This window comes from Phocoena sinus, chromosome 11, assembly GCF_008692025.1.
Source record: "Phocoena sinus isolate mPhoSin1 chromosome 11, mPhoSin1.pri, whole genome shotgun sequence".
Classification (NCBI taxonomy): domain Eukaryota; kingdom Metazoa; phylum Chordata; class Mammalia; order Artiodactyla; family Phocoenidae; genus Phocoena; species Phocoena sinus.
In genome coordinates this window covers 52,113,348-52,140,925 of record NC_045773.1, presented here as the reverse complement: position 1 = coordinate 52,140,925, position 27,578 = coordinate 52,113,348, and the positions used below count along the sequence as shown (strand labels likewise).

Genomic DNA, 27,578 nt, shown 5'->3' with positions numbered 1-27,578 from the left:
GAATGCTGATGTAAGATTCTGTAGTTCAAGACATGTTTATGGGGAAGATGTACTGATCAAGGTAAATTCCTTTGACAAGGCAGTGAATCTCATGTACTCGTCTCTTAGAAAGAAGATCAGAAAGCTTAATAATCCTATTAAGTCAAACACTTTAAAATACTAACAAATCTTATTCATTATATGATAAATACAAATTTAAATATAAGAGAATGCAACAAGTTATTTGAACCTGAATGCAGAGAATAAATACTTTATTAACTGATTATAGTTGAAAGTCACAAACAAAAAAGGGGTATATTAAGGCAGAGCCATATATATATATATCTATAGATATATATATATATACGTAGATATATATATATATAGACAAATCCAAAGACTGTTACCTCTTTACATTTTAACAACCTCTGCATTTTTCTTTTACACATTTAGGCAGTGTGCTTTCTTTTCTTCTCAGTTAAAGAAACAAATCTTGACCAATATTTCTAAATCATATTTTGATGACAACTTACAGGATCATGAATTGAGACAATGGCTAGTGTATGAAATGCTATCTGATCATTTTCTCAGCATATTCCATGTGTGGTGGTATATTTACGTTGGTGTGGAAAATCTGACAACTGATCTTCTTTTCCAGCAAAACTAACACATAATTTTTTTTAATGATTTTTTAATAGTCTTAACTAAAATAAGCTTGGACTTCCTTCCAAATAAGTCGAATGCCCAAAGCATATTATTTTCTGCCCTTCTCAAACCCTCCTATATGTTTTAAGTAGCCTTTAGAATATGATCACATGGCTGTATTTCAGATCTATAAATTTGAGTTCTTCAAAATCCAAAATTACTTCCTTACGCAAAGTGGCAATGCAAATAGCAATCCTACATAGTGTAGGATAATTTTTCTTCTGTATACTTCCCTTTTATAAAATGGGCAACCACATACACAAAAAAGACATGAATTTATTAGTCCATCTGAAAAAGCACTCCAGCTCCCTAATTCCACTTTTGAAGGAGAAGGCAGAGGCAAGTTTACATTATCCCAGAAAACTGAATAAATGGCTTTATTTGGTATCTTCAAGAAGCTTCTCCTTCCGTAGGAGATGTGGGTGTTGCAGGAGAAGCTGTAACTGGTTTTCGTGCAATCCTGTCTAGTTCCGCGTGAACATCTGATAGGACAGGTTTCTGGCCTATTTAAAGAAAAAGAAACCAAGATTTAGACATAAGTCAAAATATCCTTAACACCAATGTGTCTTCATTTAACAATTGCCAACAGTTTCATTAACTTTATCTAAAACACAGTTATATAAACATCCTTAATTTAAAAATAAATTCTCTTTTTCTTTTTTTCTTTTTTGGCCTCACCACGCAACATGCAGGATCTTAGTTCTCTGACTAGGGAGCGAACCTGCACCCCCTGCAGTGGAAGCACAGTCTTAACCACTGGACCGCCAGGGAAGCCCCTAAATTCCCTCATTTTAAATTGTGGGGTCTGTTATCAAATAGAAGTAAAACTAGCACCTACCATTTAATCTCATAAAGGTATACTTTTTTAAAGGCATAGAATAAGAACAGTAAAAGAGAAAAATAGCAACAAAATTTCGGAATTTGGAAAGATGAGTGAGTGGTAATTAAATCAGCAGTACTGAGAAAGGTAATCTTCAACACTGAGAAGCCAGAAAATAATTCAATTTATACCCAGAAACCTGTAAAATGTTCAAAAATGGTAGCTGCAGGTACTTGTGAAAAAGGTGGCAAGAAGGTGTGATTAAAAAAGGAGAATGGGGGCTTCCCTGGTGGCGCAGTGGTTGAGAGTCCGCCTGCCGATGCAGGGGACGCGGGTTCGTGCCCCGGTCCGGGAAGATCCCACATGCCGCGGAGCGGCTGGGCCCGTGAGCCACGGCCGCTGGGCCTGCGCGTCCGGAGCCTGTGCTCCACGGCGGGAGAGGCCACAGCAGTGAGAGGCCCGCGTACCGGAAAAAAAAAAAAAAAAAAAAAAAAAAAAAAAAAAAAAAGGAGAATGGGTTAAAAAGTCTGCTTGAAGAGCAATTATAAAAACAACAAAAGGAAAAGACTTCATCAAAATTCAAAACTTTTGTGCTTCATAGGACACTCAAGAAAGTGAAGGGATAACCAACACAGGGGGAGAAAACATTTGCAAATTCTATATCTGATAAGGGTCTAGTAAAGAGAATATATAAAAAACACTTAGAACTCAACAATAAGAGAAATAACCCGATTTTAAAATGGGCAAAGGATTTGAATAGACATTTCACCAAAGAAGATATACAAATGGTTATTAAACACATGAAAAGATTCTCAACATAATTAACTATCAGGGAAATGCAAATCAAAACCACAATGAGATACAACTTCACAGCCAAAATGATGGCTCTAACCAAAAAGATGGACAAGTGGTGATCATTTTATAATGTATAAAAATATCAAATCACTATGTTGTACACCTGAAACTAATATATTGTAAATCAATTATATTTCAATTAAAACACACACACACACACAAATAGAGAGACATTTTGGACTTGGTTAAGCAAAACCAAAAAAAAACAAAACAACTAAAACACAAAGATGAACAATAACAACTGTTGGAAGGGATGGAGAAAAACTGGGGCCCTCATAAACTGCTGGTGGGAATGTAGAATGGTATAGCATTTTGGAAAACACTTTGGCGGTTCTTTAAAAATTTAAACATAGAGTTACCACATGACCCAGCAATTCCACTCCTAGATATATACCCAGGAGAAATGAAAACATATGTCCATCAACTGATAAATGGATAAATAAAATATGTATGCATATCTATACAATGGAATTTTTTCAGCAGTAAAAAAAAAACAAAATATTGATACATATGCTACAACATGGATGAACCTCGGAAACATTATTTTAAAGAAGGCATATACTATATGACTCCATTTATATGAAATCTCCAGATAGGCAAATACAAAGAGACAGAAAACACTGTTTGTTGCCTAGGAGGACTTCAGGGGAGGGAAGAATAACTGCTAATAGGCTCGGCGTTAGGCAAGGATAACTGCTAATAGGTTGGATGTTTCTTTTTAGTAAGAAGAAAATGTTCTAAAATTAGATTACGGTAATGGTTTACGTATGTCTGTAAATATACTAAAACTTTGAATTGTACACTTTAAATGAGCAAAGTTCATGGTATGTAAATTATATCTCAATAAAGCTGTTTAAAAAAAAAAAAGCTCCAGGTAACTATACCTGACTTTTTGGCAGATGGTGGTAAACCACTGCTTCCACCTCCAGCCCCACCTCCAGGGCTACCACCACCAACACCAGGGCCTCCTGGGGAACCAGTCTTTTTACTCAGCAAACTATTGAAGAAATTTGCCAGGACACCTTCACTTGTAGCTCCAGCTACAAAAAAAAAAAGGTTAAGATAAAAAACTTGTACTCAAAGCATTCAACTTTTCTATAAATTATTATTGTAGAATTATACACAGAAAACGTTCCAAATTCAAGTTTAATCTTTTGAGGCTGGGTAACTTCTCTAATCTACTCATATATAAAACAAAATATGAGTGTTAAGAGCATAAGATAATTATTAAAAAATTAGAGAGTTATTTTTAAAAGGCATTTAAAACAGATTGTTAGATGCAAATATATCTCTCTTTTGAAAGGCATTCTTCAAAAATATAACTTGAGAAATATTTGCTTCAAGTATTACAAAAAGTTACCCAATGCTATATGAAAACCAGTAGGAGTTCTAAGATATTAATGGGCAAAGGATAGCAATAAACAATTCACAGAAGAAAAATACAAACAGAAAGGAAGTACTAGGGGGGAAAGCTCTTATTAGTTAGTACTTAGAGAATGCTGATTAGGTTGTGGGCAAACTGCAACACTCAATGTTGATGACATGTAAATTGAAAAATCCATTTGAGAAACATCACCAAAAGGCATAAAAAGGTACAAACTCTCACCTACTAATCCCACTTATGGCAATTATTCCTATAGAAATAACTATAACGCATATAGTTTTTTCCTTTATGTTAACTGCAGATAACCCATTATAGGAAAAACATGAATTTCTTCAATGACCTACCATAGCAGAATGATTAAATATAACACAAAGCTTTCATAAAGCTCACAGCACAGAGATGATATGTTAAGACTACACCGTAAAATGGTTCACAGTCTGATTAACTATGAGATTGTATTGACAGACACAAAGATTAGAAGCTATTGAATAAAAATGAAAATAGCTAAAGCAAAATGTGGAATGACTCTAGGTAGATTTCTATTGTTAAATGTATTGTGTTGCTTTCTCTAAGAAAGAGAGAAATGTACCTTTCATGTTTGGATCAATTTTTTTTGACCCAGCAGGGATGGGTGACACGCTGGCAACATTGGACGACACAGATCTGTTTGGTGTTCGAGGGGAGCCTCCTGGGACTCTTGGCGAGGCATCCTACGTAAAAATAGGAAAGCCATAATTACAGAACCCTGACACTTTCAACTTCACAGACATTATCACAAAAAGAAACTACTTTGCAACTGTCCCCCATATCTTCTACTGGTCCCTTTACGCTGCAAGCCCTGGGCAGAAGCGTTTAGCAATTGTGCCCTCATTATTAGAATACCAGAGACCCACTGCATTTTAGAATACTAACTTTCCCTTCAACGGAAAAAGAAGAACATATTGAATATGAGGTGTGGTTATGAGTATAAGCTTGGGAGTCAGATCTGGACTCCAATCTGGACTTGCATCCCATCCCACCAGCTGTAAAACCTCCGGCAAGCCATGATGTCCTCCAGAGCCTCCATCTCCCCACCAGCAAAATGGGGGACCTGCCTCATCTGGCTGTGGTGAGGATTTATAAAATAGCACATATAAATGGTTTGGCACAGTAACTCATGTGGGACAAATGTTGCAAAATAGATATTTATGATTTCAATATTCTAAAAGGGAGTGAAGTTTCATCTTTTAAAATCTCACAAATTCCAGGAGAATCCTTAATTCAAGTTTATATCAAAGCATACCCATTTGAGACAGGTATATAATTAAGAAAAAAAGAACTAAAACAATATGCACTGCATTTTAATAATTTTGTCAAAATCTGTAATACTGACCACAGGCCGTCCAGCTGCAGTTGGTGGTTGCTTTGCTAAAAGGGACTGAAAAACACACAAAAACTCTAGGTTAGATACTGAGGCATGTATTGCTGTATTTTTAAAGAAAATATGTACAAGAATAGTTTAACCATTAATCATACTAAGTCTATTTCTGATGTAATTTCATACCTGTAGCTTCATAAGAAACACTTGGTCATCTTCTGCCACAATTTCCTTCTCATGCACAAACTGAAATGAGCAACGCATAAATGAGCAAGTCTCATATATTATGTTAATGCCATTCACAACTTACTCTCTAGATTAGAATAATTTTTTTAAAAAACACCAAGAATATGAACATTACCTAAACCATATTTACATGGGTGAGCTGCCCTCCCCAAGGCCCTAAGCAGAGTTGTCCGATACCTATCTGCAATAATATAAATATTCTATATCTGTGCTGTGCAATACGTTAGCCTATAGCTACTGAGCAGCTGAAATGTGGCTACTGTAACTGAGAAACTGAATTTTAAATTTTATTTAGTTGTACTTAATTTATATTTAAAAGCTGTATGTGACTAGTAGCTACTGTATTAGACAGCACAACCTGAGAGCCACAGGCATATCAGTCATGCTTATAAAATCTGCTAAGCAACAGTTAGGTGTTTTAAAAGGGCCAATAACATCCCAGCTGAGTGAAAATCAACTTGTCCCTGGTTTCCCTGAAATAAAAACATAATGCCTCTTCTACCGGCTGAATAATAAGAAAAAAAAGGAGTTGCAAATGTCTCCTGCTCCTCCTATTTCTGCACAAGGCATGCCATAGTCTACTTTTCCACCCAGTAGCCAGAGCGATCCTTTGAAAGGTTAGGTCAGATTATATCACTCCTGTGCTCAAACTCGCCCCCCCACCCCCATCACTTTCCATCCCACTCAGCATGAAATCCAAAGTCCTGACTGCAGCCTAATGATGAGGCCTGTCTCTCCTACCACTCTGGTCCTCTGAGGCTCTTCTCCAGCCTCTCTGGCCCCCTCACACACTCCTGCCTCAGGGCATGTGCACTTCCTGCTCCCTGTGCCTTCAACATTCTCCCCTCTCATCAGAGACATGCCCTCATCATTTCTAAAACTGCAGCCCTCCCCACCTCGGTCCTCTCATTCACCCTTCCCTCACTCGGCTTCATTTCCATAGCACTGATCACCACTTGAGAGGTGGCATATATACTGATTCACTACTGCATCACCCTCCTATTCAGCACCTAGTGCCTGAACAGTGGCTCAATAAATATTTGCAAAATGAATAAAAGACAACTTAGAGCACAATTTTGCTGGTAAAAGAGAGAATGGGAAAAATTGGGTTTTTTTTTTTGATGTGTGCATTTCTTTTAACAGACATCCAAACCAAGTAACACACCAACTGATTTTTCATTTGACATTACTCTTCTTATTTCTAACTACTCAATGTAAATATTTGGGTTCTTAATTAAGAACTTTATTATATGTTAAATCAAAATTACTTTTTCCCGAAACACGTTCAAATTAGCCAGTGAGAAGTACTACATGCAAACACTCATTTTTATACAACTTTTCATAAGCATCTATACTATCTAACCATAAAACACCATATACTGCTTAGCAAAATCAATATATATAAAAGAAGAATACCTTCTGAAACGAGATTTAATAGTTATAAGAATGACATGTAACAGTACAGACTAAAATTAAATCTAGGAACCTGGCAGCCCCTGGACAGCCGTGGGCTAGTATGAATAACTAATGACCATGAAGATGCAAGATCTGCCTAGACAGACAGAAGCCAATACAATTATTCTAACAAGGTATTCTCGGCTTTTGGTTGAGCTCTAGGTTGTAAAGTACACAACTTGATAGAAAAGGACCCCCCTTACCTTTCTACCTACAATCTTAAAATTATGGACTTCCCCCTCAGTTTAAAAGCCTAAATATTAAGACTATATACTAAAACTGTTACCTTTCGGACAGGTGGTTTAGTTATGATGTCTTCAAAATTATCTTCTGCTTTTAACATTTGAAAATTTTCATGTAATATTCCTATCTTCTTATCATTATCCCACCCTGCTGGACTAGAAAGAAATGCACATGACAAATTCTCAAGCGTTTATATAGTCATTCTTTCATTCAATCCATGATCATATTAAGGGGAATATTTTTATGAAGTTAAATTTGACCAATTATGGAAAATTAATCAGTTTTATTATAATGCTCAAGTTTACTAATTTCTACTTAAAATTATTATCAATCTTCCTGATTTTAAAACTGTCATTACAGGTTTCTTGGGGAGAAGGTGGTAATTATTTTTACCTCCCAATTTATTCAGATAACTTTTCAAAGCATGTCTAGATTATACATTGGGTCCTTTATGTATCATAACCAATTAGTGAGTAGATACACTGATATATGCACCCAATAGATAGTTTAGTTATAATAGCAAGCCTTTCAAAAGGGTTCAGGCCAGCAGTAAAACTAAAAGGCAAAGATAAATCAAGGCAGGTTATAAATAAAACAATCTAGGAACAGATTCTCACCTACTCATCATGGAAAAGTCTACTGGTCTCACTTCAAATGAAAATGAGATGATGATGACGCACCATCGAACTGGAGCAACAACACATGATAAAACAATACATTTAAGAGTATACTTACATAAATACTGCATCTTTTTCCACAACAATAGCAGGAATCTTATAGGGAAATCCATAGAGTTTCTGAACAATGTATTTATATACTAAATCTATATTTTTGTTTTCTTTTACTGAAGTGTAAATAAGTGCTGCACCATCTGAATGAACACCGTTAAAGAAATTTTTGGACAAACTCCATCAACAGGTACCATAAAATTTTGTGTTCTCAGCTTAGCATTTATACATATTGGTTTCAAAAATAATTTCCAAAGGTATAATTACATGGTAATCAAGACTTTCAAAACTATAAAATACTTATATACAGGCTAAGATGCAAATAAAACTATCTCTACATAAGTGATTTAACTTAGGAGGGCAAAAAATCTCATTAGCCAAGAAAGTAAAGGTAAATTTAATAACTGACACCACTACTACCTCTACATTTAAAGCATATGAAGAGGCAATTTATTTTTGTCTTTAACCTTCATAAACTTCATGAAGGAGGGATATTTTTTACCAAAAACTGTTTTGCCTTTTCAACAAAAGTGGTTTGCACTAGTGTCTCTTATAGTTTTTACTAGTCCAGGAATTAAGACTTTGGGGAGAAAGCTCAGGAGATCCACTGAACAGAGAAGATGAACCATCAAGAACCATCAGGAAGCTTTCAGGAACAATCCAAGGCAAAAGTAGACTTCATGACCAAAATGCTAGCACTAGCCATTGGGTCTCAAGAGAGATGGTGACTCAGGCCAAGAGGAAATGATGAGAATAGTCTAACTTCTGAATTAGGATACTCGCACTTTCTAGGAAACAAACCAAGGCTTATGAACCTTAAAATGGTATTGGCTAAATACTACTTGTCATAATACTTAATTTGGTAGAAACAAACATCATAATCTTAAGTAAATGCTTAATTGTGTGAACTTTTCATGAATGATCTTTCTCACGAGAGCCAATTTATAATTTGGAAGATTTACACAGCTGGAAAATTTACAATGCAATTAAAATTTTTTAATTTTTAAAATACAGATGATTTTGAATTGTCCTCACTGACACACACACACCCCTCTTTTTTTTTTTTTTTTATTTATTTTTGGCTGTGTTGGGTCTTTGTTGTTGCATACAGGCTTTCTCTAGTTGCGGTGAGCCGGGGGCTACTCTTCACTGCAGTGCACAGGCTTCTCACTGCAGTGGCCTCTCTTGTTGCAGAACATGGGCTCTATGCGCATGGGTTTCAGCAGTTGTGGCTCACAGGCTCTAGAGTGCAGGCTCAGCAGTTGTGGCGCATGGGCTTAGTTGCTCCACGGCATGTGGGATCTTCCTGGCAGGGCTCGAACCCGTGTCCCCTGCATTGGCAGGTGGATTCTTAACCACTGAGTCACCAGGGCAGCCCCCCCTCTCACTATCTTGAAGTGATTTCTTGTTTTGTATTCTTTTAAAATCAACCAGCTCTACTAAAGGTCTGTAATTATTGTAGTGGACACTCTCCTTCCTGATTACATCTCTATATGTACATTTCCAAGTGTAGCTTTAAATAAATGTTTAAAGAGACTATTCTCAAATTTTCTAATCTGCAAAGATAACAAAAAAGGCTATCAACACCTACTTCAATTACTTCTTTTTGTTTTCTTTTGCAGACAAATGCCCTTTAATTCAATCCAACTAACCATTATGTGACATGAGAAGAGAAAGTGCCATGGAGGACAAAGTACTGAAGGAAAAAGGGAAAAGGGAAACTCCCAGTGTCAAGTGATCTTATTCATTATTCAACGAGGCTCTTGCCAAGTGGTCCTTAAATTAAACGTCCATTAATGACGATGAAAAACTACAGAGACTGTAAACATGTGTACATTACTTATTCCTGTCTACTCCTACTATCTATCATTTCTTCACTTTTCAGACCCAAAAGCTTTGATTGGTGAATGCAAATGCAAAACATCTGATCCAAGGGGGCAAGTGAGAACACCTCTCTTCGGTGCTCTCAAGCTGTCTGAAGTTTTCAACACGAAATTCTCTTAAAAGCATTCACTCATTTTATCCTTTGTTTAGTTGTAAATGTTATTCACTGGCTCATATAATCCTTGCAACCTAGACTACACAAGATTCCTTATGCTAGGTTTTTTAACCTTGTGATCATCAGAATTACCCAGAAAAGCTTTTTTAAAATTCAGCATAGATTCTCCAGCCTCCCCTTGGAATGTTCCAATTCAGTAAGTCTTAGATGAGCACAGCCAGATTTAAAAACCACTGCATTAGACTATAGTGGAGATAACACAGTAAACAAATTAAAAACAAAAACACACAAACCCAAATATTGATCTTTCCCTACCACCCACCCCCAAGAAATGAATACCAGTTTTCTGCAAGAATGTTTTCAATGCCAACTCATTAGAATTTTCTACATAAGTCTGATCATTATTTTTCTTAATCACAGTAGTTTAAAAACAGCAAAGTTACATATTTCAATACTTGCTTTTATATCTCAAAATACCTAGATATAAATGATTTGGGAATTGAAATTTCCAACCAGAGGCAGGAGGAAAAAAGTTTATGGAATTTCTGAAGTCATCGATTTATTCCTTTACTTAAACAAATAAACAAGCAAACAGCTAAGGAACACTGCGCCAATCAATGTATTAAAAGGATACACTGTAAACAAAACTTCCGGATATGAGACTGAATAAAATCGAAATGCTCATCTCTGTAGTCATGTTCTTTCTCCAACACACTAATGGCATCACACTAATGAGTTAAAATAATTTTAAAAACAATATTAACATTAAATAATAATATAATGATTTAAACAGTTCAATGCTGGGTGAGGGAATATCACAAAACTACCGCTCTGATACAGTGACAGATCAGTAGAACCTAGAATACTAATCACTCCTATATGTCTAGAGACTTTTAGTTGGAGTCGTAAGACTAATGAATACTTTTATTTCTTTAAAAAGCTCTGATTTCTATGATATATTGAATGCGATGAGAACACCAAAGAGGAAGTTTTAGTACATAAAGGAATGAAGAATAACAGGACAAGCTTATAATGGGCGGTCATACTTGCTAACTCAACGACTTATGTCCTAGAACAAAGTTTTTAAGATCTAAAATCTATTCTAGTTCTATAAAGCACTCTGTATATCCAGGGAGTCTGCACCTCTCACTATTTCCCCTTTGTTCCTCTGCTTATTTGATAGCTCTTAATTGACCTTTATTTCTTTTCTGGTGCTTTTATTCACTCTCACTTCAATTTCACCAACAGCAAAAAAGGGGAATTACAGGCTATTTCTGAAATGTCACCTGTACAATCAATGAAACAATTCTGAATTCTGCTTGCTACAAAAAAAAAATGTTAGGAAAAAAATTAAGGCATGTTCAAACATCATGATATCCAAATAACTTCATCAAAACTTTTGTGAATTGAAGGTTATGAAATTTAAAAATAAACAATGTCCATCATACCTAATATTAGTTTGGGGGCAAATTTCATGTCATTTTTTTTGATATGTAATTTTTTGTTATGCATATATATAACATAGGACAGTCTCCTTAAACATGATATAGCATACTGTCTATGTTATAGAACACTGAGAGTAATTATTTCAAAGTATTAAAGATACTTATTATATTGTTGACTTATGACATTTTTGGTGAAGCATAACAGTTTAGTAAACTTTTAAAAATATTTTTAACTGAAATATGAGGATCTGGCAAGAAACCTAGTCTCTCTGTCTCAATTTCAAGCGTCTTTAAACTGAGTTGAACAACCATTCTTCATCTATCCTGAGACACACATTCCCCCATCCCCCCACACACTTTAAAAGCTCTTAAACTGAAGCAGAACTGACGGTGTCTTAGATTCTGTGAAATACTGTAGATGATCTCTTTTGGCTTGAAAATTTTATGAATCTATGACTCATTTGATACTGATTCAGGTACCCTTAAAGCTTGACATTTTTTCTTTGAAAAATAAAGAGCTTTTTATAAGGCAAGTTGTGGTGTAAAAACAGGAAAATATCTGCCAATAAACAGCTCTTTGCCAAACAAAATAAAACCCAAACAAACCACAGACAAAAGGATTCTATTGTAAGAGTTTAAGCACAGTTTTATGCAAAAGATATAAGTAAGAATTAACTACACCTGACTCACCATTTGAAAAGCAGACAATAGACTTTGACTTAATTATTTTAAATGCTCCCCCCACATTCCTTTGTTATTGATAATTTTTGTAGTGTTTAAAGTAAAACTTAAGCTATATTTAAAATTTTTTATCATTTTTATTCCAAAGGTGAACAAATTCCACACCCTCCTTCACTCAGATGTGAAAATTTTACATTACAAAAGACATAATAATTTTAGATCTCAAAAGCGTTTATATGTTCTGTAATTATCTTAACTATTCCATGGCTTACACAGTAAAGACATACTACTTAGGACCAAATGGGGAGAAGATGAACTTTAAATTATTTTTTAAAGGAAATTTGATTGTATTATAAAGTGTATACAGTGACAGAACTAAATTAACAGAATTTTTATAATAGTAATCCTACCAGAATCTCTTAAATAAAAGGCCTTTGATAACTGCATATCAACTTTACATAATGAGTATTGATACATCTTTAAAATTAAGTCTATTTTATTTTAAGTACATTTTCTAATATCAAGATATTAGTATATAAAACTTACTGTGGAAAAATATTTTATTTTATGAAATTGATAGTTTTCATCTTACCTGTAACTATCTCCACTAAACTGACTATACAATTTGAAGTCTAACTGGAATTAGGAAAATGAAATTTGATCACAAATTTTAGAATATCTGAAGTAACATTTTCTTTCAAAGAAAACTATGATTAAGTTCACAAAACAAACATGTGAATATCATTCAATATTATAAACTACTATATCTACTTATTAAGAAAAGTTACCTAGGAAAACTAATGTGTCAACTCCAAAAGGAGCCTAGAAAATAAAACAGTTGTTCATCCTTGGTTAGTATCAGTAGTAGAATCTGTAGGAAGCAAACTAACCTTTGTGCAAACTACTAGTACTGGAATGCCCAAGTTCTGTGTAAGTGTATCTGCACCCAGAGGTAAAACCACACTGTCGTCTTTGTCTTCCTGTGATGCGGTAGTTCTTCTCTGAGGAGAAGCTGGGAAATCTTCTCCTGGCTCTACATATTCTTGAAAGTCTCTAATCACTGAAAATCAAAGTAAATAATTTAATACATAGTTTAGAAATGGCTTTTTATTTCAGCAGGTAGCTTTTCTGCCGTCTAAATACATATGTTACTAGAGTTCACACTTAGTCTTGTGTAAGAAACAAAAAGGTTTTGAGAAATCCAATTCAAAGACAGTACAGAAACTCTGGACCCACATTAATTATCAAGAGGCAGAATAAAACACTGAGTGGCTCCAAAGAGTGGGGTTCAATGCAGGCCTGGTTCAATCTGTGCAAATTACTGTGGGCAAGTCACAACTGAGCTCTGTCCCTCTACCCTCTCTAATTCACAAACAGCGCTGAAAGGATAGAAGAAAAAATAAATACGTGGTGGTGGGGGGAAGGTTTCCACAATCTAAAAGACAGTTCCAGATGGCTTTCTAATATTAACTTCCTTTCTCAAAACCCTTTATTCAGGTCTCCCCCTCTTTACCTAGGTGCAATCTTGAGCCATGTTTACCCTATAACCCCCATAAAAACTAGGGAGATATTATCAATACTAGTAAGTTTTTAGAAATCGTTTGCAAAATTGTCAAAACCTTTACTCAAAAAAAGTTAATGTGGGGGCTTCCCTGGTGGCGCAGTGGTTGAGAGTCCGCCTGCCGATGCAGGGGATGCGGGTTCGTGCCCCGGTCCGGGAAGATCCCACATGCCGCAGAGCGGCTGAGCCCGTGAGCCATGGCCGCTGAGCCTGAGCGTCTGGAGCCTGTGCCCCGCAACGGGAGAGGCCACAGCAGTGAGAGGCCCGCGTACCGCAAAAAAAAAAAAAAAAAAAAAGTTAATGTGGGAGAGGAACCAAGATGGCAGAGTAGAAGGACGTGCTCTCACTCCCTCTTGCAAGAACACCAGAATCACGACTAGCTGCTGTACAATCATCGACAGGAAGGCACTGGAACTCACCAAAAAAGATACCCCACATCCAAAGACAAAGAAGAAGCTACAATGAGACGGTAGGAGGGGGCCAATCACAGTAAAATCAAACCCCATAACTGCTGGGTGGGTGACTCACAGACTGGAGCACACTTATACCACAGAAGTCCACCCACTGGAGTGAAGGTTCTGAGCCCCACATCAGGCTTCCCAACCTGGGGGTCCGGCAATGGGAGGAGGAATTCCTAGAGAATCAGACTTTGAAGCCTAGTGGGAATTGATGGCAGGACTTCGAAGGACTGGGGGAAACAGAGACTCCACTCTTGGAGGGCACACACAAAGTAGTGTGCGCATCAGGACCCAGGGGAAGGAGCAGTGACCCCAGGGGAGACTGAACCAGACCTACCTGCTAGTGTTGGAGGGTCTCCTGCAGAGGCCGGGGGTGGCTGTGGCTCACTGTGGGGACAAGGACACTGGCAGCAGAAGTTCTGGGAAGTACTCCTTGGTGTGAGCCCTCCCAGAGTCTGGCATTAGCCCCACCAAAGAGCCCAGGTAGGCTCCAGTGTTTGGTTGCCTCGGGCCAAACAACCAACAGGAAGGGAACCCAGCCCGACCTATCAACACTCAAGTGGATTAAAGTTTTACTGAGCTCTGCCCACCAGAGCAAGAGTCAGCTCTACCCACCACCAGTCCCTCCCATCAAGCCTCTTAGATAGCCTCATCCACCAGAGGGCAGACAGCAGAAGCAAGAAGAACTACAATCCTGCAGCCTGTGGAACAAAAACCACATTCACAGAAAGATAGACAAGATGAAAAGGCAGAGGGCTATGTACCAGATGAAGGAATAAGATAAAACCCCAGAAAAACAACTAAATGAAGTGGAGATAGGCAACATTCCAGGAAAAGAATTCAGAATAATGATAGTGAAGATGATCCAGGAACTTGGAAAAAGAATGGAGGCAAAGATCGAGAAGATGGAAGAAATGTTTAACAAAGACCTAGAAGAATTAAAGAACAAACAGAGATTAACAATACAATAACTGAAATAAAAACTACACTAGAAGGAACCAACAGCAGGATAACTGAGGCAGAAGAACGGATAAGTGACCTGGAAGACAGAAAAGTGGAATTCACTGCTGCGTAACAGAATAAAGAAAAATGAAAAGAAATGAAGACAGCCTAGGAGACCTCTGGGACAACATTAAACGCAACAACATTCGCATTATAGGGTTCCCAGAAGCAGAAGAGAGACAGAAAGGAGCAGAGAAAATATCTGAAGAGATTATAGTCAACAACTTCCCTAACATGGGAAAAGAAATAGCCACCCAAGTCCAGGAAGCGCAGCAAGTCCCATACGGGATAAACCCAAGGAGAAAAATGCCGAGACACATAGTAATCAAATTGGCAAAAATTAAAGACAAAGAAAATTATTGAAAGTAGCAAGGGAAAAATGAAAAATAACATACAAGGGAACTCCCATAAGGTTAACAGCTGATTTCTCAGCAGAAACTCTACAAGCCAGAAGGGAGTGGCATGATATACTTAAAGTGATGAAAGGCAAGAACCTACAACCAAGATTACTCTACCTGGCAAGGATCTCATTCAGATTTGATGGAGAAATCAAAAGCTTTACAGACAACCAAAAGCTAAGAGAATTCAGCACCACCAAACCAGCTCTACAAGAAATGCTAAAGGAACTTCTCTAAGTGGGAAACACAAGAGAAGAAAAGGATCTACAAAAACAAACCCAAAACAATTAAGAAAATGGTAATAGGAACATACATATCGATAACTACGTTAAACGTGAATGGATTAAATGCCCAAACCAAAAGACATAGGCTCACTGAATGGATACAAAAACAAGACCCATCTATGTGCTGTCTACAAGAGACCCACTTCAGACCTAGGGACACATACAGACTGAAAGTGAGGGGATGGAAAAAGATATTCCATGCAAATGGAAATCAAAAGAAAGCTGGACTAGCAACACTCATATCAGATAAAACAGACTTTAAAATAAAGAATGTTACAAGAGACAAGGAAGGACACTACATAATGATCAAGGGATCAATCCAAGAAGAAGATAAAACAATTATAAATATATATGCACCCAACACAGGAGCACCTCAATACATAAGGCAACTGCTAACAGCTATAAAAGAGGAAATAGACAGTAACACGATAATACTGGGGGACTTTAACACCTCACTTACACCAATGGACAGATCATCCAAAATGAAAATAAATAAGGAAACACAAGCTTTAAATGACACAACAGACCAGATAGATTTAATTGACATTTATAGGACATTCCATCCAAAAACAGCAGATTACACTTTCTTCTCAAGTGCGCATGGAACATTCTCCAGGATAGATCACATCTTGGGTCACAAATCAAGCCTCAGTAAATTTAAGAGAATTGAAATCATATCAAGCATCTTTTCTGACCACAACGCTATGAGATGAGAAATGAATTACAAGGAAAAACACGTGAACAACACAAACACATGGAGGCTAAACAATACGTTACTAAATAACCAAGAGATCACTGAAGAAATCAAAGAGGAAATCAAAAAATACCTAGAGACAAATGACACTGAAAACACGATGATCCAAAACCTATGGGATGCAGCAAAAGCAGTTCTAAGAGGGAAGTTTATAGCTATACAAGCCTACCTCAAGAAACAAGAAAAATCTCAAATAAACAATCTAACCTTACACCTAAAGGAACTAGAGAAAGAAGAATAAACAAAACCCAAGGTTGCAGAAGGAAAGAAATCATAAAGATCAGAGCAGAAATAAATGAAATAGAAACAAATAAAACAATAGCAAAGATCAACAAAACTAAAAGCTGGTTCTTTGAGAAGATAAACAAAATTGATAAACAATTAGCCAGACTCATCAAGAAAAAGAGGGAGAGGACTCAAATCAATAAAATCAGAAATGAAAAAGAAGTTACAACAGACACCGCAGAACTACAAAGCATCCTAAGAGACTACTAAAAGCAACTCTATGCCAATAAAATGGACAACCTGGAAGAAATGGACAAATTCTTAGAAAGGTATAACCTTCCAAGACTGAACCAGGAAGAAACAGAAAATATGAACAGACCAATCACAAAGAATGAAATTGAAACTGTGATTAAAAATCTTCCAAAAAATAAAAGTCCAGGACCAGATGGCTTCACAGGTGAATTCTATCAAACATTTAGAGAAGAGCTAACACCCATCCTTCTCAAACTCTTCCAAAAATTTGCAGAGGAAGGAACACTCCCAAACTCATTCTTTGAGGCCACAATCACCCTGATACCAAAACCAGACAAACATACTACAAAAAAAGAAAATTACAGACCAATATCACTGATGAATATAGAGGCAAAAATCTTTCACAAAATACTAGCAAACAGAATCCAACAACACATTAAAAGGATCATACACCATATCAAGTGGGATTTATCCCAGGGATGCAAGGATTCTTCAATATACGCAAATCAATCAATGTGATACACCATATTAACAAACTGAAGAATAAAAACCATATGATCATCTCAACAGATGCAGAAAAAGCTTTTGAAAAAATTCAACACCCATTTATGATAAAAACTCTGCAGAAAGTGGGCATAGAGGGAACCTACCTCAACACAATAAAGGCCATATACAACAAAGCCACAGCCAACATCATTCTCAATAGTGAAAAACTGAAAGCATTTCCTCTAATATCAGGAACGAGACAAGGATGTCCACTCTCACCACTATTATTCAACATAGTTTTGGAAGTCCTAGCCACGGCAATCAGAGAAGAAAAAGAAATGAAAGAATATAAATTGGAAAGGAAGAAGGAAAACTGTCACTGTTTGTAGATGACATGATACTACATATAGAGAATCCTAAAAATGCCACCAGAAAACTACTAGAGGTAATCAATGAATTTGGTAAAGATGCAGAATACAAAATTAATGAACAGAAATCTCTTGCGTTCCTATACACTAATGATGAAAAATCTGAAAGAGAAATTATGGGAATGCTCCCATTTACCACTGCAACAAAGAATAAAATACCTAGCAATAAACCTACCTAGGGGAGCAAATGACCTGTATGCAGAAAACTGTAAGACACTGATGAAAGAAAGTAAAGATGATACCAACAGTTGGAGAGATATACCATGTTCTTGGATTGGAAAAATCAATATTGTGAAAATGACTATACTACCCAAAGCAATCTACAGATTCAATGCAATCCCTATCAAATTAACAATGGCATATTTTACAGAACTAGAACAAATCATCTTAAAATTTGTATGGAGACACAAAAGACCCCAAATAGCCAAAGCAGTCTTGAGGGAAAAAAACAGAGCTGGAGGAATCAGACTCCCTGACTTCAGACTATACTACAAAGCTACAGTAATCAAGACAATATGGTACTGGCACAAAAACAGAAACACAGATCAATGGAACAAGATAGAAAGTCCAGAGATTAACCCACGCACCTATGGTCAACTAATCTATGACAAAGAAGGCAAAGATATACAATGGAGAAAAGACAGTCTCTTCAATAAGCGGTGCTGGGAAAACTGGACAGCTACAGGTAAAAGAATGAAATTAGAACACCCCCTAACACCACACACAAAAATAAACTCAAGAGATGGATTCGAGACCTAAATGTAAGACCAGACACTATAAAACTCTTAGAGGAAAACATAGGAAGAACACTCTTTGACAAAAATCACAGCAAGATCTTTTTTGATCCACCTCCTAGAGTAATGGAAATAAAAACAAAAATAAACAAATGGGACCTAATGAAACTTCAAAGCTTTTGCACAGCAAAGGAAACCATAAACAAGACGAAAAGACAACCCTCACAATGGGAGAAAATATTCGCAAACGAATCAACGGACAAAGGATTAATCTCCAAAATATATAAACAGCTCATGCAGCTCAATATTAAAGAAACAAACAACCCAATCCAAAAATGGGCAGAAGACCTAAATAGACATTTCTCCTAAGAAGACATACAGATGGCCAAGAAACACATGAAAAGCTGCTCAACATCACTAATAATTAGAGAAATGCAAATCAAAACTACAATGAGGTATCACTTCACACCAGTTAGAATGGGCATCATCAGAAAATCTACAAACAACAAATGCTGGAGAGGGTGTGGAGAAAAGGGAACCCTCTTGCACTGTTGGTGGGAATGTAATTGATACAGCCACTATGGAGAACAGTATGGAGGTTCCTTAAAAAACTAAAAATAAGGCTTCCCTGGTGGCGCAGTGGTTGAGAGTTCGCCTGCCGATGCAGGGGACACGGGTTCGTGCCCCAGTCCGGGAAGATCCCACATGCCGCGGAGTGGCTGGGCCCGTGAACCATGGCTGCTGAGCCTGCGTATCCAGAGCCTGTGCTCCGCAACGGGAGAGGCCACAACAGTGAGAGGCCCGCGTACCGCCAAAAAAAAAAAAAAAAACTAAAAATAGAATTACCATATGATCCAGCAATCCCACTACTGGGCATATACCCAGAGAAAACCATAATTCAAAAAGACACATGCACCCCAATGTTCATTGCAGCACTATTTACAACAGCCAGGTCATGGAAGCAACCTAAATACCCATAGACAGACAAATGGATAAAGAAGATGTGGTACATATATACAATGGAATATTACTCAGCCATAAAAAAGAACGAAATTGAGTCATTTGTTGAGACGTGGATGGATCTAGGGACTGTCATACAGAGTGAAGTAAGTCAGAAAGAGAAAAACAAATATCGTATATTAACGCATGTATGTGGAATCTAGAAAGACGGTACAGATGAACCAGTTTGCAGGGCAGAAGTTGAGACACAGATGTAGAGAACAAACATATGGACACCAAGGGGGGAAAACCGTGGTGGGGTGGGGATGGTGGTGTGATGAATTGGGCGATTGGGTTTGACATGTATACAGTGATGTGTATAAAACTGATGACTAATAAGAACCTGCAGTATAAAAAAACAAACAAAAAAACTAACACTAAACTTTCTTTGGGTTATTTGTATGGAAATATGTTAATATAAATGTTTCAGACACTACATGAAATTTCTAAAAATCTTATATGTTCTGGTATAATGTTGTAAGTCATAATTCTAGTTATTTAAAATGTGTATCTCAGAAATAACTGAATTTCCTTGTCAACTGCATTATTATGAACTTTCATCAAATCTTTTTTTTTCTTTTTTTTCTTTTTAAGGATCCTCCAGTAGGAGCTGGGGCCTCAAGGATGCTTGCCTCTTTCAGAGTTTTGTTGTCTAGGGGATTGTCAGCCTCATGACTGCTCCTTTTTTTTTTTTTTAGCAGTACGCGGGCCTCTTACTGCTGTGGCCTCTCCCGTTGCGGAGCACAGGCTCCGGATGCACAGGCTTAGCGGCCATGGCTCACGGGCCCAGCCACTCCGTGGCATGTGGGATCTTCCCGGACTGGGGCACGAACCCACGTCCCCTGCATCGGCAGGCGGACTCTCAACCACTACGCCACCAGGGAAGCCCTCATCAAATCTTTAACCGTGGTCATTTTTAAGTCTTTTGTCATTTACAGGGAGTTCCGGGTGTACTCTGATGCTTTTGCAAAAATGTTCTTATAAAAGGGTTTCATCTTCAAGGAATTCATGGAAAAGACTCTGACAATACAGGTTTCTGGTAACTGACTATACTGCTGATCTGAATGAATGAGCATTTTCAGAACTCTAATGGAAAACTGACGGATTCATAAAAGTGCTAACAAAAGATCAAGATGAAAAAAATTAATTACATGGGACTGAGTGAACTGATGATGATTATAATTTTTGTGATTTTCTGTTTGAATAAAAAAAAAGTTAATGTGAATAAACCAAGAGCGTTAACAATGTATACTTTGATTTAGTAATTACTCTTCAAGGAATTCTTAAGGGACCAGTGACAGATACACACACACAGCGATTTCCATACAACTGATTTTCATGTTTAAAGGCAAAACAACCAATTTGGAAACAAATTATCCACAGCACAGGATTAAAACAGTATATGGGGGAATATTATACAGAGCCACAAAGAAGGAAAACTGTCCTGAACTTACATGGGGTCAGGAGGAGGGAATCTTGAACAGTTGAGCATGATTCCACCAGGAATAGAGGGGCATGCGTATACCTTTAGCAGCTCTGGTAGCTATTACCCTTCAAATCAGAGGCTGAAATCTAATTGGTTCTCAAGTTACAGCATGCACCAGATTTCAGCAGTTTCTGATTCAGCAGTCTGGGAAAGGGCCTGAGAATGTGTATTTCTCACAAGCTCTCAACTGTACTGATACTGATGCTGCTGGTCTTAGGACCACACACTGAAAACCACTGACTGCTATAGAATAAATTTTGAGAGGGGGGAGAAAAGCCCCAGAGGTAATGGCCAACAAGGAAAAAAAGGTATAGATTAAAAGCAGTTAGACATCCTTTTCAATAATTTAGGACATACATTCTCTTAAGTTTTTACTGTTTCCGTGCATATAAATTCCAGTAAGCTGTCAAATTTCCCCTAAAAGTTATCGGCTAACAATAGCAAAGAACAGCAGCATACTATCTGTTTATTTTCTTAAGCAAAGTGCAACACTGACATATGAAGAGCTCTCAGTGAAATTAAGAACTGTGACAAGTGGCTTACAACTTGTTAGAAATGACCCGTATCATTTTCATAATTTCCATGAAAATTTCCAACTTACATGGGCACGTACAAAATATATTATGTACTTTGTAAATCATAAAACCAGCTTAACATCTTTATATTCATGTTGTTACTCAACATCTTTATGGACATACTTCATTTTGACAAGGTTAATAAAGATTGCTCTACTTATCAAGAAACGAGACTACTGAAAATGAGCAGCTGAAGAAAGATTCAGATTTTTTTATCCTGAAAACCCGCTTTCCAAAACGAACACATACGGCCTTTTGGCGAAGAAGAAAAGGCGCCTCTACTAAAGAGTCTGCCGTTATGTGTATGTTTCCAATGTAAAACTATTAAAACAGCACATCATTCAAACTGAATTTCAAAAGCAGTACTCTCATTGAGTTTCCTTCATTAAACCTTATTCAAAGTCAAAAGTTCCTGACAATTCTGATAGTCAGCTAGGATATTTTGTCTTTGAAATCTATTTTCTAGACTACTCACACTTTTGTTCCATTTCTTTCATTTCTTCAGGAGGAATTTTCAATTTGTCAATATGTTCTCTAACAACACTTGCCCATTTCTGTAAAGAATCCAAAGCAGTCCAAGGCTTTGACATATCAACAACCAACGTAACTAGAGTGTCCTTCAGAGAAATGGCATCCAGTGAAAATTTAAGGAGGCCTTTGTGATACGGGTCTCCATCCAAGATCCATACATTACATCTTGTTTGATCTACAACAGACAAAAGAAAGTTACCAAGGCAACAGGATAAAGTCATTTCATCATCCAACTAACGATACTACTTGGTATTTTAAGGCATCTCCACAGGAGATGTCTCCTTTGGCAAGGTTCACCTACTTGAGTTACATCTACCAATTCAGTAAAGTCCTAATGAATACTCAAGAAAATGATTTAACTGCCAACACAGAAAATCAGCATCCTCTACTTCATATTTCTCAATCCCAAACCACAGACTGAATAACATGTTTCTATTCTTACCATCAGCAGATAGAGCCATGCATATTCAAGATATTATATACGAAAATGAGAAGGCAAGTGATCTATAGAAGAAAAAAATGGCTGATCAGATAAGAAAAGCTGGGGAGTAAATGCCACTTTCATGTCGAAAAATGAGACGATGGTAAAAAGAGGGCAAAACAATCATAGGATACTATTATTTCACTATCGGAGGGAAAATGAACTGAAAATTTGAGATTCTTCAAGGTTAGCAAGAAAGCTAAAGTCTGCACACCAATACCTTAAGACGTTTAAAAATACCACTATATGAATCCCAATCTCAAACCAATAAAAGTATGCCCTAACATAACTATTTACTGACTGGCATGACACAGTAGGTCTCCTAGTAAAAAATGACACACTAAGAAAAGTCAAAGACTAATATTAATATGGACAACAGTGCAACTTGGAAAGACTTCAGTAAATTTACATTACAAATAAACGACACTCACCATCCCTGTCTTCATCATGAACATTTAAGTACAAATATTCCAATCCTCTTCCTTTCTTGTACTCCTCTATTCCCTGAATTTTTCTTATTAAGCTTGTTTTTCCAGCTCCATCTTCACCTGTAAAAAAGGACAAATCTTTAAAATTACAATATGGATTATTAAAGAATGCTTTCTAGTGTGCCAAGAGAAAACCCAACTGGAACAAGCTTCAACCAAAAGGGTAATTTGATGGAAAATAACTAGGTAATTATACAGGTGAAGATGCAGACTTCACCTCCAGGATTCTCTCTCTTGGTATCTCTGCTCCTCTTGTTAAGTCTCATTTTATCCTATTACAAATGGCTTCCTCTATGGGTATTTTTCAGGAGGCTCAACTCTTATGCCATCCTCATTTAATCTACAAGGAACAAAAGACTCTCTCTGTCAGTTTTCAGTCTGCAGACTCTCAGGTAAAGCTGGCCCAGCTGGGGTTATGTGCATACCTAAGGGCCACTCATGGAGGAAGGATAATACATAAAAACTGACCTGGGCAGGGAACCGTGACTGTAGCCTCACCAAAACCATGAAGCCATAAGAAATATGTGCAAAGGAGAGGAGTGAGGATTGGGGATAGTGAGTTGGGCAAAAACAAGGGCACAGAGAATGTAGAATAGACAAAAATAAAATGTAGACTTAAAAAATATTAATAGCAAGAAATCATGTGATTTAAACTTGGCACAAATTTTAAAAGTTTAAAACTAGGCTAGCTAGTCAATGTTTTGGTGAGTTTCTTTTATATTGTGAATTTATTTAAATACTACATGTTACTATTTCATGGACTTATTTTGTTATTGGCAATATTGTGTTATTGGTACTTAATAAAGGTGAGTTTCTTGGATCTAAGGACTTATTTCTGAAGACTCATGAGTTCTCTGAGAATTTAAAAGTTATTTTCATTTTCATGTTAAGCACTTAAAAAATTCTATATGTCCTGGATCTTCTGAATAACTATCTTTATATCTAAATGCTGTCAGAAAATTGCAGTACCCACCTCTGCATTGGTGTTTATCAACCTTCTGGTACCAAGCTGAGGCCAAGTGATGCAGACGGAACAGAGAAGAGAGTGGCCACGTAGGTATGTATGCCAAACTCAAAAGAAAGTGTCCCTGAGCAGTCAGTGCTATTTTCAACTGTACTGGTCAGAATGGTTCTGAACCATTTCCAACATTTCACAGCAATAAGTATAGACTTAACTAAGCAATAAAGAACTTGCCATTAAATGAGTATTTACTTTTCAGTACTATTTTTGCAGTGAACCATTAAAATGGTCCATCAAAACACAGACTGGGTTGAAAACAGGAATATCTATGATAATGACATGAGTTCCATTATGATCATGCTTAAAATGGACATCATAAGGTTAACCAGTGAAAAATAAAATACATAAATACTTTTTTTAAAATTCATTTTATTTATTCATTTAAGCTGCGTTGGGTCTTCGTTGCTGCGCATGGGCTTTCTCTAGTTGCGGCAAGTGGGGGCTACTCTTCGATGCGGTGCGCGGGCTTTTCACCGTGGTGGAAACTCCTCCCCAGTGAATGCTGACCATCATTCATTTCACTGCACTAATGGTTCTCAAAAATGCATCAGGAGGGCTTCCCTGGTGGCGCAGTGGTTGAGAGTCCGCCTGCTGATGCAGGGGACATGGGTTCGTGCCCCAGTCTGGGGAGATCCCACATGCCGCGGAGCGGCTGGGCCCGTGAGCCATGGCCACTGAGCCTGCGTGTCTGGAGCCTGTGCTCTGCAACCAGAGAGGCCACAACAGTGAGAGGCCTGCGTACCGCAAAAAAAAAAAAAAAAAGCATCAGGATAACCTGGGGGGCTTGTTAAAACACACTGCTGGACCTCACCTCCTGGCTTTCTGAGTCAGTAAGTCTGGGGTGTGGCCCATGCATCTGCATTTCTAACAAGTTTCCGGTGTTGCTGATGCAGCTGGTCCAAGGACCACACTTTGAGAACTCAGACGTTTAGATGTCACTTAGACGTTTACTACACTAAGCCAAGCGCTAGGATTACAAAGATCCACAGGTCAAAGTTGCTGTCCTAGGAGCTCATAAATTGGAGAGGGAAAACAAACAGAAGACATTTTCAAGATACTGTCATTAGGACTGCACTAGAGATGTGCAACAAGCAGGAAACCAGAGCAAAGGGAAGATCCTGGATTTGCTTGGAAGTCAAAAAGGGCTTTGCGCAGAAAGTAACACTTCAGCCAGATCTTGTAGTGTTAATGAACCACAGAGAGTTAGTAATTCCAGGAAGTGAAAGCATATACAGAGGCCTGGAGACAAAGAAGTGTCCTTCTAGAAGGGACAAATAATTTGAATGCATGAAATTCAGAATGTAAGGGGGAAAAGGAGCCAGAAAGTGAGAATAAAAAGGGAATGCCAGATCACAAAGGGCATCCTATGCCAGGCTGAGATGGTTAGGCTTTATCCTGAAGAGTCACTGGCAGTATTTAGGTATTTTAGGAAGACTGCTATCACAGAGGTGTGGAAGAGTGACTGACAAGGGTAGGTTTGGGAGTAAGGAGACTAGATAACAGACAATTACTGGAGTCCTAGCAAGAAATGAGGTAGGCCTTAACTAAAGTATTAGTGGTGTGGTGCAACAGCTGAACTCAAAGGCTGATTTGGCTGGGAGCTGGCAGAGAGGTTAAGGGAAACACAGAGGGCAGAGAAGACCCTCCCTTGCCACAGCTACAGTCGCGCCACCCCTCCTGTTCTACCACTTACCTTTAGGTGGTTGGTCCTAAGTCTTCCTTGCAAGCTTCCACCCCCGCCCCCAACATTTGTGTCTCCCAGGGTTCCTTCTTCAGACCTCTATTCTTCTCGCTCTACATATAATTCTAGGGGAATCTCCACACAAGACTTCAACACCACCTATAATCTGGTGACTCACAGACTTCTTTCCAGCCTCAGTCTCTCCTGAACTACTTACTGGTCATCATTATTTGGATGTCCCATAAATAACTCACATTTCAATATGCACAGAAGTATTAATATCATTATCTTGCATTTTCCCCCCAAACATTCACTTACATAATTATTAATAAAAGAGTCCCACATCAAGGCCCTTATCCACTGTTCCCTCTATTTAGAACATACTCTTCTATGTGTTACCTAAGCTTCTTCATAACTTCCCTCAAATATCACTTCCTCAGGTAGGCTGTTGTCCCTAACCACCTCATTTAAAATCACAACCTCAATCAATCAATCAATAAAATCACAACCTCCTAACACCCCTACTGCTTCTTGTTTTTTCTCCATTGAACTTACTAACATAATACGGCTTTTTCTTTTTTTTGCTTAGTCACTCCCTACCCCCCAAAACTCCAGAGGAACAGGCATTTTTGTGTTTTGATAACTGCTGCATCTCCAGTGCCTATTAACTCTTCATAGTGAAAAGTATATTCCTAATCCTCCTACACAGTAGCCACTGATAGACTGTCTCAAACAACAAAAAAGTATGCCAAGATATTAATACAAGTTTCACAAATCCCTGAATGAACAAATACAAATTCTGTCCCCTTACCCACTTAGGGAGGGTTCTTTTTTTTTTGGCCGTGCCCTGTGGCATACGGGATCTTAGTTCCCCGATCAGGGGTTAAATCCATGCCCCCTGCAGTGGAAGCACGGAGTCTTTTTTTTTTTTTTTAATAAATTTTATTTATTTTTGGCTGCGTTGGTCCTTTGTTGCTGCACGTGGGCTTTCTCTAGTTGCGGCGAGCAGGGGCCACTCTTCGTTGCAGCGCACGGGCTTCTCTTGTTGTGGAGCATGGGTTCTAGGCGCACACGCTTCAGTAGTTGTGGCATGTGGGCTCAGTAGTTGTGGCTCGTGGGCCCTAGAGTGCAGGCTCAGCAGCTGTGGCACACGGGTTTAGCTGCTCCACGGCACGTGGGATCTTTCCAGACCAGGGCTAGAACCGGTGTCCCCTGCACTGGCAGGCGGGTTCTTAACCACTGTGCCACCAGGGAAGTCCCAGCACGGAGTCTTAAGCACTGGACTGCTAGGGAAGTCCCGGGAGGGTTTTTAAACTTTAGTGTGCATTAATGCAAAAGCCTCAGAAGTCAGGACAGAAAAGGGATGAAATTTCAAGTCCATCAATGTGCTTCTATATAAGAAAAATTAAAGGACTCTAGTTTACCTCCCTTTGCCCACAGCCTAGTCAAACAGAACCATCATTGGCTTCTGCTTCCATCTCTATGGAAGCAGCAGGAGCAGCAAACACACAGTGCCTACCGTATGCATTTAACCAGCAGTAATTCCAACACAACCACAACGCTAGCGGAATGATGATTACCTCCCATCTGAGGATACCTGGGGCTCAGAATTGTTAAAGTATCTTATCCAAAGTCTCAAACAGGTAGGAAATGACAAGGCCAGAATCTGAATTCATATGAATTGAACTCCAAAGCACCCTCTTTCCAATATACAACAAATAGACAATAATTAAATCTTTAGAAGACTATTAAACATACTTATTATTTTTGTATTATGACAAAAGAATAAGACACTCCTGCTTCCAGGGGTCACTTATTTTCAGAAGAAAAAGAAAAA

The 27,578-nt window shown here is 37.8% G+C and overlaps 1 protein-coding gene across 2 annotated transcripts in view; it reads right to left on the bottom strand.

The window, feature by feature from the left end:
* Positions 1-222: 222 nt before the first annotated feature.
* DYNC1LI1 (dynein cytoplasmic 1 light intermediate chain 1) overlaps positions 223-27,578 on the bottom strand; it is a 44,104-nt gene continuing 16,748 nt past the window's right edge. Inside the window, exons 3-13 of one of the 2 annotated variants that reach the window (XM_032649597.1) lie at positions 22,983-23,099; positions 22,015-22,245; positions 12,788-12,957; positions 10,406-10,499; positions 7,780-7,915; positions 7,088-7,199; positions 5,287-5,346; positions 5,116-5,160; positions 4,333-4,453; positions 3,244-3,399; positions 223-1,187 (exon numbers count right to left, since the gene is read on the bottom strand). In XM_032649597.1, the coding sequence (XP_032505488.1) occupies positions 1,075-1,187; positions 3,244-3,399; positions 4,333-4,453; positions 5,116-5,160; positions 5,287-5,346; positions 7,088-7,199; positions 7,780-7,915; positions 10,406-10,499; positions 12,788-12,957; positions 22,015-22,245; positions 22,983-23,099 (1,355 nt within the window). In that variant the 3' untranslated portion in view covers positions 223-1,074. The remainder of the gene's footprint in view (positions 1,188-3,243; positions 3,400-4,332; positions 4,454-5,115; positions 5,161-5,286; positions 5,347-7,087; positions 7,200-7,779; positions 7,916-10,405; positions 10,500-12,787; positions 12,958-22,014; positions 22,246-22,982; positions 23,100-27,578) is intronic. The other variant, XM_032649598.1, reaches the window with a different exon arrangement.